We start from the raw sequence: 20,607 nt of genomic DNA on the forward strand, positions 1-20,607 counted from the left end.
CGCCAATTTTTTTTTTTTTTTAAATCAACAAAAATAACACTAATATTGACTAATGAAAGATTATATTAATTTCCAAGACTGTTCTAGGTCTTAAAATCACTATGACAGAGCCCTGGATGATAAATATGAAAGCAAAACAACAACAACAACAGCAAATGAGAAATAAAACACTTTATTGGTGTAAACGTTGCACACGGATTTCAAGTAAGATTGCAATGTAACTTTTAAACGACATTAACAAGTAAAACACAACGAAACCCGGACGGCTCAGAGCTCAGGCTTGTTCTCGCGCTGCTCCTTCTCCACCAGCTCTCGTCTCTTCTCCAGGTACAGGGTCTGGAGATGCTCGTCGGGTGTGATGCCTGCGTGTGTGAGCTCCGCCATGATCTTCTCCAGGCGAGAGAGAGTCCTGGCGCTCGTGACCTTCCGCCCGCTGATGTAGAGCGAGAACTGCGTGAAGTCCATCAGCCGACACGAGTCCACCTCACACAGGTTCCTCGGCTCCTCGAGCCGCTCCAGCGCGGGGAAGAAGCTCAGGCCGGACATGCGCTGTAAGTCCGTCAGGCTCACCTGGAAGTCTGTGAGGGGGCGCTCGAACCCGATCGGAGAGTTCGGGACCACGAACGCCCCGAGAGCCAGAGAGTCCGGAGACAAGTCCTTCTGCGCGAGGACGATCTTGAAGAGGTGTGTGGGAACCGCAACGTCGTCTTTCCCAATCAGCTGTCACAGGAATCAGGGATTATTATACAATAACAACAACCAAGGCTGACCATATTTAACTTATAACATATTTTTATTGAAAAAACAACAAGGAAGATAAGACAATATCCAAAGAAAATACATTTTATATATATTTTATCTACTTTGCCATCCTGGATTATGAATGTTTTTTTTATTTTTTTTATATCATATATTTATTGAAAAAAATAATAATAATATATATATATATATATATGAGGTTTTTATTTGATTTTTTTTAACTACCTTCCCATTCTGGATTATCAATGTGAGTGCTTGGTGCAATTTACACTCCGGCAGAATAAAGATGGACAGATATCTATAATAATAATAAATAAAAGGTAAATATATACTCTAGTGTTCACAAGTTTGGGGACGTGAGTGTTTTAAGAGTCTCTTCTGCTCACCAAGGCTGCATTTATTTGATCAAAAATGCAGTAAAAATGTGAAATATTATTGCAATTTACAATATCTGTTTTCTATGTGAATATACAGTAAAGTGTAAATTATTCCTGTGATCAAAGCTGTATTTTCAGCATCATTACTCCAGTCTTCAGTGTCACATGATCCTTCAGAAATCACTCTAATATGCTGATCTGATGCTCAAGAAACCGTTATGATTATTATCAGTGTTGAAATGTTAATTTTTGTGGAAACTGATACATTTTATTTTCAGGATTCTTTGATGAATAGAAAAGAACAGCATTTATTTTTAAATAGAATCTTTTATAAATGTCTTTACTGTAATGTATCCTTGCTGAATAAAAGCCTTAATTTCTTTCAAAAAAGGTGTTTATAAAAAAAAATATTCTGGGATAAAAAAAAAATAAAAAAAATTTAATCAAAGAGTTAGTTCATGCATGCAAGTTCTGTCAACATACTGAACTTTGATTTAAATTTATACAACATGATTATGTAAAATTTTTCCCAGATGGTCTTTTCCATACATTTAAAACTGAATGGGCTTGAACACTGCCAGGCTTTAATAAGAACAAAAAAGACAACATAGATGTGTCATAACAGTAATCCATACGACTTATGCACTATATATGACTTAAAGATCCATATTATTCCCTATTCAAAATCTTAATGTAGTTTCAGGCTCTACTAGAACAGGTTTTCCTGCTTGAATGTTGATTATTCTCCTCATATTCTCCATTGTTGCGGCTCCTCTCTTCCCAGTCTGTCAGTAACGCTCTGTTTACTTCCTGTCTCTATGAAGCCCCTCCTCCTGAAAAGCACACTGTGCTCTGATTGGTCGGCTGGAGCAGTGTGCTGTGATTGGTCGAGCGCTTCGAGTGTGTTTGGGAAATGCCCCGCCCCTTTCCATAACCTCCAGTTTAACACACTACTGACTCACTCAACCAGGCCCCGCCCCTTTATTCTGCGTATGAATTATTATAATGAGGAATATTGTGACGTGTTCGTTCCCGGAAGAAACTCAAGACTACAATGGAGGCGTTTCAGGAGTTCAGAAACACTGACACTGATATAGAGAAGATCTTCTTCATGCTCAAACAGCAACATTACACAGTGAAGAAAGATGAACGTGAAAAAGCATATTTAATAGAGGCATTTTTTGTCCTCATTCACTTTCATTATAAAGAAAAGAGCAGCATGAACATCCTGCCAAGCATCTGCTTTCTGTGCTCCATAGTAAATAATGACAGAATGATCTTTTTAACATGTATTTTTTGAATGTGTATTTTGTTACTCTGACAGCTGATGGAGAGGCGGGACTATGAAAGCAAGCATCAGTTGATGGTTAATGAGACCGATTATTATTATTATTATTTCTGATGAAACTACACAGATCAGAATGACAAAGCAAAACTGGAGCTGTCATGGTTAGACTGAGTTCCTCTCAAAGAACCGCCCGCACATTCACGGTTACCCAAATTCCCATCAGACGGCTCGCTGAATAAGCACATAATTCCCTGAAACGGGAGCGGATCGGCACACACACACACACACACACGTCCCCGGAGTGCAGTGTGTGTTTAGATGGAGGTGACGTGGCTTCTGTCTCGGCTCATTTGCAAGAGTTCAGAGCCTCGGGGAACCTGTCTGTGTCCATTTACACACGCGCAAAACCAAATCTGTCCCTGTGAAGCCAGCTGGAGTCATTTCTGTTACGCAAAACATCCTTTTCATTCAGTCGTTAATATTATTACATAAAAGCGTCATCGATGAGGGACGATACACGCAGAAATCATCGATTAAAGGTCTGTTTGAGGTTGAAAAGAGAGGCTTCGTATAGTTTAAGACGGAGTCAGCTGATGTGTGTGTGTGTGTGTGAGGTGCGTGAGCGCCACCTGCTGGACAAACGTTATCATTACAGTTTCAGTTTTTATAATATTTTTCAGAATAATCAAGAGAGGAAAACAAACATCTTTCTGAAACTAAAGTGTTTATGGCTAAAATACAGAATTCAGAATTTCCTTTAGGAGTATAAATTAATATAAAAATCTGACAATTCTATAAAAATGTAGGATTTTGAAGATATTTTCGGTATATGCTATAATAATAAGAATTATAATTTTTCCATGATGTGTTCATTATCTTAATGAGATTCTCTAATGATCAGTCCTTCCAGACAAACACCGAGTTTTTTTGTGATTGTGTCGGGCAAAAATCCTTGATTACGCGGCCCGTTTTCTTTAAAAATGCGATGGAATATGCGGGATATTTATGCAATTTTATTATGAAATTGCGGGAACTTCCATAAACTGCGGTTTGATGAAAAAGAGAGGATAAAGTGATTCCCCAACACCCTGTTCTCTCTAGGCTCCTACCTTACTGTAAAGAGTCATTTCTTATTCCTTCCTATGATAAGCAAGCATAACTACATCACAGAAAGAGCTGGAATATTTCAGTTCATCTTGATTTATTTCAGATCTTAATAAACACATCAAACTTACAAAACATTGATGAGTCAAACGAGTTCTGTAGCTTTACTAAAGGAATATGCTACAACTTCTGTAAAAATGAATAAATAAAATATTTAAAAATAAAGTGTGCTCCTGTTTTACAGCTTTTCGATGATGTTCACGTTGCGTGATTACGTCACTTCATAACGTTCCCATGGCAACAGGGGGAAACGGCTTGTGTGACGAGAACGCAACATTTTTAAATTTTCTGCTGAGATATATGTGACTTTTTTGCAATGAAAATGCGAGGATTATGAAATCAAGCCCCGCATATTTTGCACGGAAATCGGCAATTTATGCGGCGAAAGTGCGGCGTATTTGAAAAAATGCCCCCGCATAAATATGCAGACTTTGGCTGATTATGCACTGAATCATGCGATCGCATAATCACGTTTTTCTGGAGGGACTGAATGATGCGTGTGTTATTTGCCTCATTTTTGCACTAATATCCTTCATATGCTTTATTAAAAAAACAAAAATGCTATGAAACCAGACAAAATTTGATAAAAAGGTATGATTTTAAAGGTATTTTGATATGTGGCAAATCAATGTGTGTGTAACGTTTTCTGCCATGTATTTTCTGTTGTGTTGTTCTTGCCGCTCACCTGATAGGAGACGCTCTTGTGTCCGTCCTCGCGCACCTGCGGCAGCATCAGCGGTCCAGACACCAGCCACACGTCACTGAACCTCTGAGTCAGATCTCGACAGTACATCTCCAACCTGACAGGACAACACCAGCACATGAGGAGTGCTGCTACACACACACACACACACACACACAGACACCGTGAGACACACACACTGACCGACACACACACACACACACACACACCAACACAGACACCGTGAGACACACACACTGACCGACACACACACACACACAGACACCGTGAGACACACACACTGACCGACACACACACTCACACACACACACACCCCAACACAGACACCGTGAGACACACACTGACCGACACACACACTCACACACACACCGTGAGACACACACTGACCGACACACTCACACTCACTCACTCACTGACAGACACACACACTCACCCCAACACAGACACTGACAGACACACACTGACCGACACACACACTCACTCACTCTCACACACACACACGCACACACACACACACACACACACTGACAGACACACACACTCACGCACACACACTGACAGACACACACACACACTCTCTCTCACTCACACACACACACACACACACACACACACACTCACAGACACACACACTCACCCCAACAGACACCGTGAGACACACACTGACTGACACACACACACACACTGACAGACATACACACACACTCACTAACAGACACACACACTCTGACAGACACACACACTCACACACACACACACACACACACACACACACACACACACACACACACACACACACACACACACACACACACTCTCTCTCTCACACACACACACACACACACACTGACAGACACACACACACACACACTGACCGACACACACACTCACTCACACACACACACACACACACACACTGACAGACAGACACACACACACACACTGACAGACACACACTCTCACACACACACACACACACTCTCTCTCTCTCTCTCTCTCTCTCACACACAGACACACACACACACACACACACACACACTCTCTCTCACACACACACACACACACACACTGACAGACACACACACACACACACTGACCGACACACACACTCACTCACACACACACACACACACACACACACACACTGACAGACAGACACACACACACACACTGACAGACACACACTCTCACACACACACACACACACTCTCTCTCTCTCTCTCTCTCTCTCACACACAGACACACACACACACACACACACTGACAGACACACACACACACACACTGACAGACACACACACACACACACTGACAGAAACACACACCTGTTCCAGAAGCCTGCGTTGTTCTCGTAGTTCTGTGGGACGATGTTGGACAGATAGAAAGTCTCTGCCATCGCTTGCTGTGGACAGAATAATGATAATATTTCAATAAGAAAGAAATTAATCTGTTTTATGGAGCGATTTATACAGTCTAAATTAAATCATGAAAATAAGTAATGGAATCTTGCAATAAATAATTAAAAGTACAATGAAATGCATGTCATATTTCAGGTCACTTTTCATTTTAGGTAAATAAATACATTTCAATTATTTGTATCCACTTTTCATTATGCTTATATTAATTGCAACATTTAATAATTTATTCAATTTCATGATATACTCATTTGTCTTGTTATCAACTACATTTTATTTCAAGGTGTTTCAGTTTGTACTTCATGAGTTCTTTAGTGGTATTGCATGTCCTTTTTCATTTGACATGAAATAAACAAATACATGTATTTCATGCCTCATTTCATTGTACATTTATATTTAAATAAATAATATTAAAATAAAAAATGTATAAAAATAAATATTCTGGGATTTATAAAATAATTTATCACACCGCCATCTAGCGGCCAAAACACAGAACTACATTAGAAATATATGATTAAATGCACAATAAAAAATGTTAATAAAACAATCACCAAACAAATTAATACTTTTTTTTTTTGCTGTGTAAAAATGCTAAAATAAAATATATTTATTAATTTGTTTGGTGATTTCATAATTAAATGATTTTTATGTTTTATTAACAATATATTTTTGCATTTAACAACATCTCAACATTTATTTATTGATTTAATTGAGTACTATTGTCCCTCCATATCCATAGGGTTGAATCACGCTAATCTCTAAACTCTCTAAAATAATATATATTCTGTTTGATTGTTCTGAATGAACTGGACCTCAGAGATCTTGTTGTCTCCGGCCGGAGCCATGTGTCCGCGAGACCAGCCGCTCCTCAGGTAATCCTCGTTCCGGGCCGTGAAGGCCTCGGGAATCTCGGGATCCGGTTTAAATTTGCAGTGTTTTCTGTCGGCTTGACCTGATAAAGAGATGAAGAGCATCAGAATCAGAGCGATGGTTCTGCCTCTGACCCGACAGGACCAGACCCAACCAGTAACCTCTGACCCGACAGGACCAGACCCAACCAGTAACCTCTGACCCGACAGGACCAGACCCAACCAGTAACCTCTGACCCGACAGGACCAGACCCAACCAGTAACCTCTGACCCGACAGGACCAGACTCACCCAGTAACCTTTGACCCGACAGGACCAGACCCAACCAGTAACCTCTGACCCGACAGGACCAGACTCACCCGGTAACCTTTGACCCGACAGGACCAGACCCAACCAGTAACCTCTGACCCGACAGGACCAGACCCACCCAGTAACCTCTGACCCGACAGGACCAGACCCACCCAGTAACCTCTGACCCGACAGGACCAGACCCACCCAGTAACCTCTGACCCGACAGGACCAGACTCACCGAGTAACCTCTGACCCGACAGGACCAGACTCACCCAGTAACCTCTGACCCGACAGGACCAGACTCACCCAGTAACCTCTGACCCGACAGGACCAGACTCACCGAGTAACCTCTGACCCGACAGGACCAGACTCACCGAGTAACCTCTGACCCGACAGGACCAGACCCACCCAGTAACCTCTGACCCGACAGGACCAGACCCACCCAGTAACCTCTGACCCGACAGGACCAGACCCACCCAGTAACCTCTGACCCGACAGGACCAGACTCACCCAGTAACCTCTGACCCGACAGGACCAGACCCACCCAGTAACCTCTGACCCGACAGGACCAGACTCACCCAGTAACCTCTGACCCGACAGGACCAGACTCACCCAGTAACCTCTGACCCGACAGGACCAGACTCACCCAGTAACCTCTGACCCGAAAGGACCAGACCCACCCAGTAACCTCTGACCCGACAGGACCAGACCCACCCAGTAACCTCTGACCCGAAAGGACCAGACTCACCCAGTAACCTCTGACCCGACAGGACCAGACTCACCGAGTAACCTCTGACCCGACAGGACCAGACTCACCGAGTAACCTCTGACCCGACAGGACCAGACTCACCCAGTAACCTCTGACCCGACAGGACCAGACCCACCCAGTAACCTTGACCCGACAGGACCAGACTCACCCAGTAACCTTGACCCGACAGGACCAGACTCACCCAGTAACCTCTGACCCGACAGGACCAGACCCACCCAGTAACCTCTGACCCGACAGGACCAGACTCACCCAGTAACCTCTGACCCGACAGGACCAGACCCACCCAGTAACCTCTGACCCGACAGGACCAGACCCACCCAGTAACCTCTGACCCGACAGGACCAGACCCACCGAGTAACCTCTGACCCGAAAGGGCCAGACCCACCCAGTAACCTCTGACCCGACAGGACCAGACTCACCCAGTAACCTCTGACCCGACAGGACCAGACTCACCCAGTAACCTTGACCCGACAGGACCAGACTCACCCAGTAACCTCTGACCCGACAGGACCAGACCCACCCAGTAACCTCTGACCCGACAGGACCAGACCCACCCAGTAACCTCTGACCCGACAGGACCAGACTCACCCAGTAACCTCTGACCCGAAAGGACCAGACAGGACCAGACTCACCCAGTAACCTTGACCCGACAGGACCAGACTCACCCAGTAACCTCTGACCCGACAGGACCAGACCCACCCAGTAACCTCTGACCCGACAGGACCAGACTCACCCAGTAACCTCTGACCCGAAAGGACCAGACTCACCCAGTAACCTCTGACCCGACAGGACCAGACTCACCCAGTAACCTCTGACCCGACAGGACCAGACCCACCCAGTAACCTCTGACCCGACAGGACCAGACCCACCCAGTAACCTCTGACCCGAAAGGACCAGACTCACCCAGTACCCGACAGGACCAGACCCACCCAGTAACCTCTGACCCGAAAGGACCAGACTCACCCAGTAACCTCTGACCCGAAAGGACCAGACTCACCCAGTAACCTCTGACCCGACAGGACCAGACTCACCCAGTAACCTCTGACCCGACAGGACCAGACTCACCCAGTAACCTCTGACCCGACAGGACCAGACCCACCCAGTAACCTTTGACCCGACAGGACCAGACCCACCCAGTAACCTCTGACCCGACAGGACCAGACTCACCCAGTAACCTCTGACCCGACAGGACCAGACTCACCCAGTAACCTCTGACCCGACAGGACCAGACCCACCCAGTAACCTTTGACACGACAGGACCAGACCCACCCAGTAACCTCTGACCCGACAGGACCAGACTCACCCAGTAACCTCTGACCCGACAGGACCAGACCCACCCAGTAACCTCTGACCCGACAGGACCAGACTCACCCAGTAACCTCTGACCCGACAGGACCAGACCCACCCAGTAACCTCTGACCCGACAGGACCAGACTCACCCAGTAACCTCTGACCCGACAGGACCAGACCCACCCAGTAACCTCTGACCCGAAAGGACCAGACTCACCCAGTACCCGACAGGACCAGACCCACCCAGTAACCTCTGACCCGAAAGGACCAGACTCACCCAGTAACCTCTGACCCGAAAGGACCAGACTCACCCAGTAACCTCTGACCCGACAGGACCAGACTCACCCAGTAACCTCTGACCCGACAGGACCAGACTCACCCAGTAACCTCTGACCCGACAGGACCAGACCCACCCAGTAACCTTTGACCCGACAGGACCAGACCCACCCAGTAACCTCTGACCCGACAGGACCAGACTCACCCAGTAACCTCTGACCCGACAGGACCAGACCCACCCAGTAACCTCTGACCCGACAGGACCAGACTCACCCAGTAACCTCTGACCCGACAGGACCAGACCCACCCAGTAACCTCTGACCCGACAGGACCAGACTCACCCAGTAACCTCTGACCCGACAGGACCAGACTCACCCAGTAAACTTTGACCCGACAGGACCAGACTCACCCAGTAACCTCTGACCCGACAGGACCAGACTCACCCAGTAACCTCTGACCCGACAGGACCAGACTCACCCAGTAAACTTTGACCCGACAGGACCAGACTCACCCAGTAACCTCTGACCCGACAGGACCAGACTCACCCAGTAAACTTTGACCCGACAGGACCAGACTCACCCAGTAACCTCTGACCCGACAGGACCAGACTCACCCAGTAAACTTTGACCCGACAGGACCAGACTCACCCAGTAACCTCTGACCCGACAGGACCAGACTCACCCAGTAAACTTTGACCCGACAGGACCAGACTCACCCAGTAACCTCTGACCCGACAGGACCAGACTCACCCAGTAACCTCAGACTCACCCAGTAACCTTTGACCCGACTCACCCAGTAACCTTTGACCCGACAGATGTTCTGCCACCCATCTGGGCGTCCGCCGGCTCTGATCGTAGGATAACACGTGGTTGATGTAGAACCGGGTCTCGGCGCCGGTTTGCGGAAGACCGAAGCGCTCGATCAGGCGATGGGCGGAGCTTCCTGCAGATCACAGCAGATTTTACACAGGACTTACACATAGTAACATATTTCAAAACTTTCATTGATATGTCACAACATGAATATTAATACAGTATTTAAACGTCCCTGATTAAAGCACATGCAAAACAGTCTAACAAATTAAAGAAGAAAATACTACACAGGATTTATCCATGTTTTTGGAGAGATTATTATTTACCTGAGAATTTTGTATGACGGGAAAAAGAAACAATTTAGCATTTTATTTAGCATTTTGGAAGAACTAAGAAATCTTTATTAAATGGGACAAACAACAGAAATGAGTGTTTTTGATATGATTATTTTCAGAATGTAATACTTTAAGCAATAATTAATTTTATTAGAAATTCACCATATACATTTTAAAGAAGAAGTGGGATCTGTGGAAACCAAATAACTTACAGATTATAAATTATACCTATAAACCTTTTTGGAATGAAGTAAAAAAGCACTGGAATTTATGTAACTTAGCTAATGTTGTTATTAGTGACATAATAATGATGTAGGCATTGAATAAAAATAATATACAAAATAAATAAAGGTAACTTATTTTCCCTGGGCAACAATGAATGGAAATAAAAGAGTTTAATGTTTGTTCCTGTACAGAAACAAACTTCAAAAATATCATTGGAGTAACCGTGTGACAACTTGCCCCGGTCTCCCCTACACACACACTCTCTCTTACACTCATACATACACACACACACACTCTCTCTTACACTCATATATATATATATATATACACACACACTCTCTCCGTCTCTCTCTGTGTGAGATTGTACATGAACTATTGATCTGTTCAGCATCTCTTTATTAATCAGTAATGTATTTGTGATTCATAAAGTAGTTTACTTGTGTGTTTTCTCTTCTTCACACTGATATAGTTTGAGAGTAACGTTAGTTTTACCTGTGTGTGTTTTCTCTTCTTCATACTGATATAGTTTGAGAGCCGCGACACCGGAACCAGCGCCGAACACGAAGCCGCTGATGAACCTCACTGACACCATCATTATATATGACGGTTAATAACATTAACGTTAAATGAAATATAACATCACATACACACGAACACAAGCTGCGTTTGTGAGAGTGTGTGTGTGTGTGTGTGAGTGAAGAGCGGCGCATGAGCGCTGAACATCAGACCGGTTTCATCACACCGCCGTCTAGCGGCTGAAACACAGAACTACATCAGAAAGAACTCACGCATGGGTGAAGAAAATGTACAACTTAAATATTTTACATTTAAATAAAGATTATTATATGAGCAATATCACACAAGCAGCCGTGTGATATAACTATCAGCACGGCTGTGATTCGCATGGGGCTGATCGCCTCTCAGCCAATCAGATCCGAGGACCTGTGAATATACACATATATACATATACACACTGACTGTACACACAAATAATTTATATTTAACGAATATATATAAATATATATAAATTCATTATATATAAATTATAATTTTATATATATATATACACACACAGGTCCTTCTCAAAAAATTAGCATATTGTGATAAAGTTCATTATTTTCCATAATGTAATGATAAAAATTAAACTTTCATATATTTTAGATTCATTGCACACCAACTGAAATATTTCAGGTCTTTTATTGTTTTAATACTGATGATTTTGGCATACAGCTCATGAAACCCCAAAATTCCTGTCTCAAAAAATTAGCATATTTCATCCGACCAATAAAAGAAGTGTTTTTAATACAAAAAAAAAAGTCAGCCTTCAAATAATTATGTTCAGTTATGCACTCAATAGTCGGGAATACTTGGTCGGGAATCCTTTTGCAGAAATGACTGCTTCAATGCGGCGTGGCATGGAGGCAATCAGCCTGTGGCACTGCTGAGGTGTTATGGAGGCCCAGGATGCTTCGATAGCGGCCTTAAGCTCATCCAGAGTGTTGGGTCTTGCGTCTCTCAACTTTCTCTTCACAATATCCCACAGATTCTCTATGGGGTTCAGGTCAGGAGAGTTGGCAGGCCAATTGAGCACAGTAATACCATGGTCAGTAAACCATTTACCAGTGGTTTTGGCACTGTAAGCAGGTGCCAGGTCATGCTGAAAAATTAAATCTTCATCTCCATAAAGCTTTTCAGCAGATGGAAGCATGAAGTGCTCCAAAATCTCCTGATAGCTAGCTGCATTGACCCTGCCCTTGAAAAAACACAGTGGACCAACACCAGCAGCTGACATGGCACCCCAGACCATCACTGACTGTGGGTACTTGACACTGGACTTCAGGCATTTTGGCATTTCCTTCTCCCCAGTCTTCCTCCAGACTCTGGCACCTTGATTTCCGAATGACATGCAAAACTGAGCAACAGTCCAGTGCTGCTTCTCTGTAGCCCAGGTCAGGCGCTTCTGCCGCTGTTTCTGGTTCAAAAGTGTCTTGACCTGGGGAATGCGGCACCTGTTGCCCATTTCCTGCACACGCCTGTGCACGGTGGCTCTGGATGTTTCTACTCCAGACTCAGTCCACTGCTTCCGCAGGTCCCCCAAGGTCTGGAATCGGTCCTTCTCCACAATCTTCCTCAGGGTCCGGTCACCTCTTCTCGTTGTGCAGCGTTTTTTGCCACACTTTTTCCTTCCCACAGACTTCCCACTGAGGTGCCTTGATACAGCACTCTGGGAACAGCCTATTTGTTCAGAAATTTCTTTCTGTCTTACCCTCTTGCTTGAGGGTGTCAATGATGGCCTTCTGGACAGCAGTCAGGTCGGCAGTCTTACCCATGATTGCGGTTTTGAGTAATGAAACAGGCTGGGAGTTTTTAAAAGCCTCAGGAATCTTTTGCAGGTGTTTAGAATTAATTAGTTGATTCAGATGATTAGGTTAATAGCTCGTTTAGAGACCCTTTTCATGATATGCTAATTTTTTGAGACAGGAATTTGGGGTTTTCATGAGCTGTATGCCAAAATCATCAGTATTAAAACAATAAAAGACCTGAAATATTTCAGTTGGTGTGCAATGAATCTAAAATATATGAAAGTTTAATTTTTATCATTACATTATGGAAAATAATGAACTTTATCACAATATGCTAATTTTTTGAGAAGGACCTGTATATATGTGTGTATTATAGCCTATTTATTAATTTATAGGCTATATATATATATATATATAATTAATAATTGTATTTTATAAATAATTATATATATACACTCACCGGCCACTTGATTAGGTACACCTGTCCAACTGCTCGTTAACACTTAATTTCTAAGCAGCCAATCACATGGCGGCAACTCAGTGCATTTAGGCATGTAGACATGGTCAAGACAATCTCCTGCAGTTCAAACCGAGCATCAGTATGGGGAAGAAAGGTGATTTGAGTGACTTTGAACGTGGCATGATTGTTGGTGCCAGAAGGGCTGGTCTGAGTATTTCAGAAACTGCTAATCTACTGGGATTTTCACGCACAACCATCTCTAGGGTTTACAGAGAATGGTCCGAAAAAGAAAAAACATCCAGTGAGCGGCAGTTCTGTGGGCGGAAATGCCTTGTTGATGCCAGAGGTCAGAGGAGAATGGCCAGACTGGTTCGAGCTGATAGAAGGGCAACAGTGACTGAAATAACCACTCGTTACAACCGAGGTATGCAGCAAAGCATTTGTGAAGCCACAACACGCACAACCTTGAGGCGGATGGGCTACAACAGCAGAAGACTCCACCGGGTACCACTCATCTCCACTACAAATAGGAAAAAGAGGCTACAATTTGCAAGAGCTCACCAAAATTGAACAGTTGAAGACTGGAAAAATGTTGCCTGGTCTGATGAGTCTCGATTTCTGTTGAGACATTCAGATGTTAGAGTCAGAATTTGGCGTAAACAGAATGAGAACATGGAACCATCATGCCTTGTTACCACTGTGCAGGCTGGTGGTGGTGGTGTAATGGTGTGGGGGATGTTTTCCTGGCACACTTTAGGCCCCTTAGTGCCAATTGGGCATCGTTTAAATGCCACGGCCTACCTGAGCATTGTTTCTGACCATGTCCATCCCTTTATGGCCACCATGTACCCATCCTCTGATGGCTACTTCCACCATGTCACAAAGCTCTAATCATTTCAAATTGGTTTCTTGAACATGACAATGAGTTCACTGTACTAAAATGGCCTCCACAGTCACCAGATCTCAACCCAATAGAGCATCTTTGGGATGTGGTGGAACGGGAGATTCGCATCATGGATGTGCAGCCGACAAATCTGCGGCAACTGTGTGATGCCATCATGTCAATATGGACCAAACTCCCTGAGGAATGCTTCCAGCACCTTGTTGAATCTATGCCACGAAGAATTGAGGCAGTTCTGAAGGCAAAAGGGGGTCCAACCCGTTACTAGCATGGGGTACCTAATAAAGTGGCCGGTGAGTGTATATATATATATATATATATATATATATATATATATAGGCTAATTATAAAATAATTTTACTGGTGTTTGATTAGAAACGTTGTGGCTAAAGAGGGCAAATCAGATTTCAAAGACGATACAAAGATCAAATGATGCTTTATCAGTATTTATTGTTACTTTCATATACAAAAAGATAAAATTGAAATAATCCTTTCTAGTGTTTTTTCTCTAACAGTCGGGGTGTCGCTGTTTCACACTGGGCAAATTCTACATTCATACTGGTTTATTCTGGCACCAATGCGGAGGAGAAACAGCCACAGCCCGACATCTAGATCTACTGCAAACTCTGATACCGAGTCTAGATTACCACAGTAAAAAGGAACAATGATTCACTGCAAATTAAAGAACTATGTTACAATGATCGTTCAAGAAAATCCTCGGTTCGGTGCGGCGATACGATGGATGTCGATTCACCAGGGCATTGATAGAGATAAAACTTTGACATACTCTTCAGTCCAAGAGGGATTTACAGCAACAAGCTCCTCTCTCTAAACATCTCGTCTTATACAGATCTTTTTAGTATATTTATGTTAAAATCAGTAGTACAAGCCATGTCTGTTCTACAGTTTCAGCTACAATAGTGAAAGATAACCTACAACATGTACAGTTCACATATTCTGGTAAAGAAACAGCATTTCAAACATCAGCCTTGACAAACTCCTCATCTCGTGTTCCTGGACTCATGCACTCGCCGGGTCGGGGACAAGATTCAATTTAAGCCAAAGTGAGAGAAAAAAGTTAAAAAAAAAAAGTAAAATTTTAAATCAAATTAAAATAAAATGAAAATATTTACAGCTGACTTTATAAATAAAGATGAAATATTTTAAAATAGGAAAAAAATTTAAAAAAAAATAAAACATTAACAACTGACTTTAAAAATAAAAGTGTATTCAAAAATAAAAAAAAAAATAAGAAAAAAAAATAACAGCTGGTTTCATAAATAAAAATAAAATATTTTATTCTAGAAAAAAATACAGTAAAATAAAATGTTAACTCAGCTGTTAACATTTTTTATTTTACTATATTTCTATGAAAAATAAAATATTCTATAAAAAAACTAAATTTAAAAATAAATACAAAATAAAGAACACATAAATAAAAATGTAAAAATAAATACAAATAAAACTAAATTATATATATATATATATATATATATTATTTGTATTTATTTTTAAATTTAGCTTTTTTATGTATATATATATATATATATATATATATATATATATATAAATATATAACTCCAGCTGAATTTATAAAACATAAAAATAAAGTAACAAATAAAAACTAAATATTAACAGCTGACTTTGACACGTGATCTTAAACTCCCAAACACTTTCACCCCGTTTTCAAAATCATTATGGATAATAAAGAAGGAAAGACACATGATCAAGCAGGTTATTACATTTCAATTTCTTTAAAAAACCTTAATTTACACAATTAGTTTCGCAGATTATGTAGTTGCTTGTTTATTACTGTATACTGTTTTTTTTAACAGATAACTCATAGATCAGTTTCAAGTCAAATATAATTCATGTAGTTGTTTGAGTTTTAACTTCTGCAGGAAACACGGAGGAAAGAGCTTGAGGAGTTTGTCAAGGGTTTGTTTCATCATCATCATCATCATCATCATCATCGTCACACCAGTACAAAAGAGGTTTGTGATTCGTGTTTCGTTCGTGTCACGAATGTCCAGCTAAGCAACACTGATTCACATGAGTTCTGAGGTATCGGCTTCCTGAAAACCTGGACCAAAGATTTGCATCCAGAGTTACAGCTGGTCACTTTTAGAGTTTCATATTTGATATATCTATATAGATTTTTTTTTCCATATATATTTTCTATAGCTTTTTCTGCAAGGTAGAACAGAAAGTGGGGGAGAGAGAAAGAGAGAGAGAGAGAGAGAGAGAGAGAGAGAGAGAGAGAGAGAGAGAGAGAGAGAGAGAGAGAGAGAGAGAGAGAGAGAGAGAGAGAGAGAGAGAGATGATGAAAACACGGCAGCGGTCGCTTCAGTATTCGTCAGAAAACACAGGCACATGAGAGAGTCGCTCCTGAAATCACGTATGAATCACGTCAAGCCGTCTTTGCGCTCACAAACCAGCGGGAAACTCAGCCGCATCCGCACCGAGACTCAGCCGCAACTGCACCGAGACTCACCGAGACTCAGCCGCATCTGCACCGAGACTCAGCCGCAACTGCACCGAGACTCACCGAGACTCAGCCGCATCTGCACCGAGACTCAGCCGCAACTGCACCGAGACTCACCGAGACTCAGCCGCATCTGCACCGAGACTCAGCCGCAACTGCACCGAGACTCACCGAGACTCAGCCGCATCTGCACCGAGACTCACCGAGACTCAGCCGCAACTGCACCGAGACTCACCGAGACTCAGCCGCATCTGCACCGAGACTCAGCCGCAACTGCACCGAGACTCACCGAGACTCAGCCGCATCTGCACCGAGACTCAGCCGCAACTGCACCGAGACTCACCGAGACTCAGCCGCATCTGCACCGAGACTCAGCCGCAACTGCACCGAGACTCACCGAGACTCAGCCGCATCTGCACCGAGACTCACCGAGACTCAGCCGCAACTGCACCGAGACTCACCGAGACTCAGCCGCATCTGCACCGAGACTCACCGAGACTCAGCCGTAAACTGCACCGAGACTCACCGAGACTCAGCCGCATCTGCACCGAGACTCACCGAGACTCAGCCGCATCTGCACCGAGACTCAGCCGCAACTGCACCGAGACTCACCGAGACTCAGCCGCATCTGCACCGAGACTCAGCCGCAACTGCACCGAGACTCACCGAGACTCAGCCGCATCTGCACCGAGACTCACCAAGACTCAGCCGCATCTGCACCGAGACTCACCGAGACTCAGCCGCATCTGCACCGAGACTCAGCCGCATCTGCACCGAGACTCACCGAGACTCAGCCGCAACTGCACCGAGACTCACCGAGACTCAGCCGCATCTGCATCGAGACTCAGCCGCATCCACACCGAGACTCACCGAGACTCAAGGGCATCTGCACCGAGACTCAGCCGCATCTGCACCAAGACTCACCGAGACTCAGCCGCATCTGCACCGAGACTCACCGAGACTCAGCCGCATCTGCACCGAGACTCACCGAGACTCAGCCGCATCCGCACCGAGACTCACCGAGACTCAGCCGCATCCGCACCGAGACTCAGCCGCAACTCAACCAAACCTTTTCAGGGAAAACCCTCCAAACACACGGTCCGTTTAAGAGGGAATCTCACAAAACATACACAAAACAACCAAAAAATAAAAAAAATCACATCCAGATCATATATATATATATAATACTATATGTGCATATAATATTAATAATAATAATATATATAGCCTATATATTAGGGCTGTCGATTTAACGCGAAATGTGATATTGATTTTATATCAACAGTTCAATAAGTAAGAAGTTCATTTTGTGTTGTTTTACACGCAATATTGTCTGTTTTTGCTAAATTTTTCCAATGAAAATATTACCTACAAAGCCAGAGTAGAACTGTTGTTTCGTTTCTGAGTGAATCAGCGGTTTGAACTAATCAACCGGGAGAACCAATGATTCAATGACTCGTTCATAAAGAGAGTCATTTACTTCATTCCTGAGTGAATCAGCCGTGTGAACGAATCAAATGAATCAATGGCTCACTTATTTAGACGTTTACCGCCACACACTGGCAGTTTTAGTTTCTTATTTAGAGTATCACTTACTTAAAAAAAAATTATTTCATATTTTGGGGATAGTTTGCCCAAAATTTTAATTCTGTTTATTAACATTTACTGTCGTTTAAAAATCTCTCTTTCTTTTGCGGAACACACTATTTTGAATAATGTTGGTTTTGCCAAAAACCAATTCAGATGCAGCACCATTTATTTAAGTATTGACAGCCCCAATACACACACTTTATTATTTACTGTAAAAAGTTATATATATTTATTAAAGTAAATAATTTTGCATCATAGTCTTAAAGGCACACTATGTAATTTTCCGCCACTAGAGGTCGTTTATTCAAAACAAAGGCGGTGGAGAATACGACGGGACTCGAATCATATTCATGGATGATCGGTAATTTATTAACGCTACGAAGGCCGCTGGAGCGATTGCTAATGAGAGACGAGCGCGACACGACTCGAGAGCGGTGGAGCTTTTAATATCCCGCATATGTGGAATAACACAGCGCTGTTTTATCATATTAGTTATGAAAGTTGTTATAATGCTACTCTGTGCGTTCGCTCGGCGGCTAGGCTACTATACGAGACTCTTGTTGCACACTGCAGTAAACTAGATCGATATTAGCCATGGTAAAACACGGTATTCGCGGTAAATCAACAAAACGAGATTTAAACTAAAAGACTAACTGTGTTTAGCTGTACAACAATGATTAGTTTTCTGTTGCTCACCTGTCTAGCGTCTTTGGTGTTTCCAGAGCTCGTCTACGGAGAGACTATTAACCCTATTAAGTCCGATTGTACCGAATTGTGGTTGTAGTTCCACCAGAGTTCCACTGGGGGCGATCGCCCGAGTGCAGAATGAATGGGAGTCTATGGAGCTAGACGGCTAAATGTCTCTTTCACCCGATTGGCGTTGAGAAATCTCAGATTGGATTGTAGGTTTTGCAAGTTCAACATGGGTTATAGCAGCCTTTCTCAAAGTGGGTGCCGCGGCACACTGGGGTGCCTCCTGACTTTGTCAGGGGTGCCGCCAAAAAATTACGTAGGCTAAATATATATATATATATATATATATATATATATATATATATATATATATATATTTGAATTTACATAAATACATTCTTCTTCTTTTTAAACATATGAACGTATTAATAAAATTGTAAATTCATTTTAGATAAATATATATATATATAAAATTAACCATAAAAATCCGTCTCACAAGACCGAAGCAAGACACACACACACAACTTGACGCAAGTGACGCAACCCATAGCACCGCGTTATAGCAACAACACCGACCGCGCGAACGCGCGTCACACAGCAACTGCAGGCTCTGACAAACACACATACAAACTATACTATACTTCTGCATAACGTGTCTCTTTTTACAACAAAAATGTGAATTCTGCCGGTATTCAGACAGTCCCATGCATACAGATACAGATCCGGCCTACAATCGCCTACGTAGGCGAAATTTGTTTGACATTTCTAATCGTAAACACAGCCATGTCGAAGCCTGCAGTAATGTTTTTCATTGATGTTATGGCAGTCCACTCTGCTTATTGTTTTTCGAGAATCTTGCACTCCTGTTTGTCATTGTGCACGAAACTTCATGCCAATAAATCATCAGAAATATTGCTGACTTGTGCGCGTCTCAAGCGCACTCTTTCGCTCGTGCTAATGCCTGTTAGTTGTCCGTGGATTTGCCTATATTTGGCGCTGAAAATGGAAACGTCTTTAGACACGTTTATGTCTCAAAAATCGATCAGGATTTTTTCACAAAAGTGATAGCCCTGTAAAGTTGTTATTATTATTGTTATTTACAGTTCGTATTATGCTCTGTTCATTACTGTTCTGTCTAAATAAACAGGACATTTGCATTTACATTTGGGTTATGCAGTGTTTTTAATTTATATTTTACACTGGGGTGCCTTGAGATTTTATGCACTTTTGAAAGGTGCCCCGACTGAAAAAAGTTTGAGAAAGGCTGGGTTATAGGTCGAAAGTTGAATGAAGGAGTGCTTATGTCCTTTCGATTTCTTACAGGTTGAGTTGTTGTTGCCCATAACACGCTTCAGTAAAGTTAGCGTCAGTAAAGTTAGCTTCATTCATTGAGAGAAAATGTGCGCCTCTGGGGTTTGTAGTCTTTGTAATTACGAATTTTCACAGTCTTACACCTCAACAGTTTCACATCAAACTGCGACTTTCTTGACTTTAAAATGTATCTTTTAAATTGACAAATATCATATGTGTAATTCAGGGCACAATTCAAACGAGATCAAAATATTTGTTGTCTCTCGCCATTGAATACCATACAATATTTTTC

At 42.9% G+C, this 20,607-nt stretch overlaps 1 protein-coding gene and 1 long non-coding RNA gene across 2 annotated transcripts; both read right to left on the bottom strand.

Annotated features, from left to right (window-relative positions):
• Positions 1 to 260: 260 nt before the first annotated feature.
• Positions 261 to 11,182, bottom strand: LOC130096931 (nuclease EXOG, mitochondrial-like). Its single transcript, XM_056263628.1, has 6 exons — positions 11,065 to 11,182; positions 9,993 to 10,142; positions 6,519 to 6,658; positions 5,617 to 5,693; positions 4,274 to 4,388; positions 261 to 720 (listed from the first exon to the last, which is right to left on the bottom strand). The coding sequence occupies exons 1-6, from the start codon at positions 11,165 to 11,167 to the stop codon at positions 268 to 270; spliced, it is 1,038 nt and encodes a 345-aa protein (XP_056119603.1). The 5' UTR covers positions 11,168 to 11,182; the 3' UTR covers positions 261 to 267.
• A 5,011-nt stretch (positions 11,183 to 16,193) lies between these two features.
• LOC130097077 (uncharacterized) lies at positions 16,194 to 17,895 on the bottom strand. The gene is made up of 2 exons (XR_008808255.1): positions 17,791 to 17,895; positions 16,194 to 16,725 (listed from the first exon to the last, which is right to left on the bottom strand). It is a non-coding gene; the product is annotated as an uncharacterized LOC130097077 (long non-coding RNA).
• Between the last annotated feature and the right edge of the window lie 2,712 nt (positions 17,896 to 20,607).

The sequence above is a fragment of the Rhinichthys klamathensis genome, unplaced genomic scaffold, assembly GCF_029890125.1.
Source record: "Rhinichthys klamathensis goyatoka isolate OS25496 unplaced genomic scaffold, OSU_Roscu_1.1 h1tg000209l_1, whole genome shotgun sequence".
NCBI classification, from domain to species: domain Eukaryota; kingdom Metazoa; phylum Chordata; class Actinopteri; order Cypriniformes; family Leuciscidae; genus Rhinichthys; species Rhinichthys klamathensis.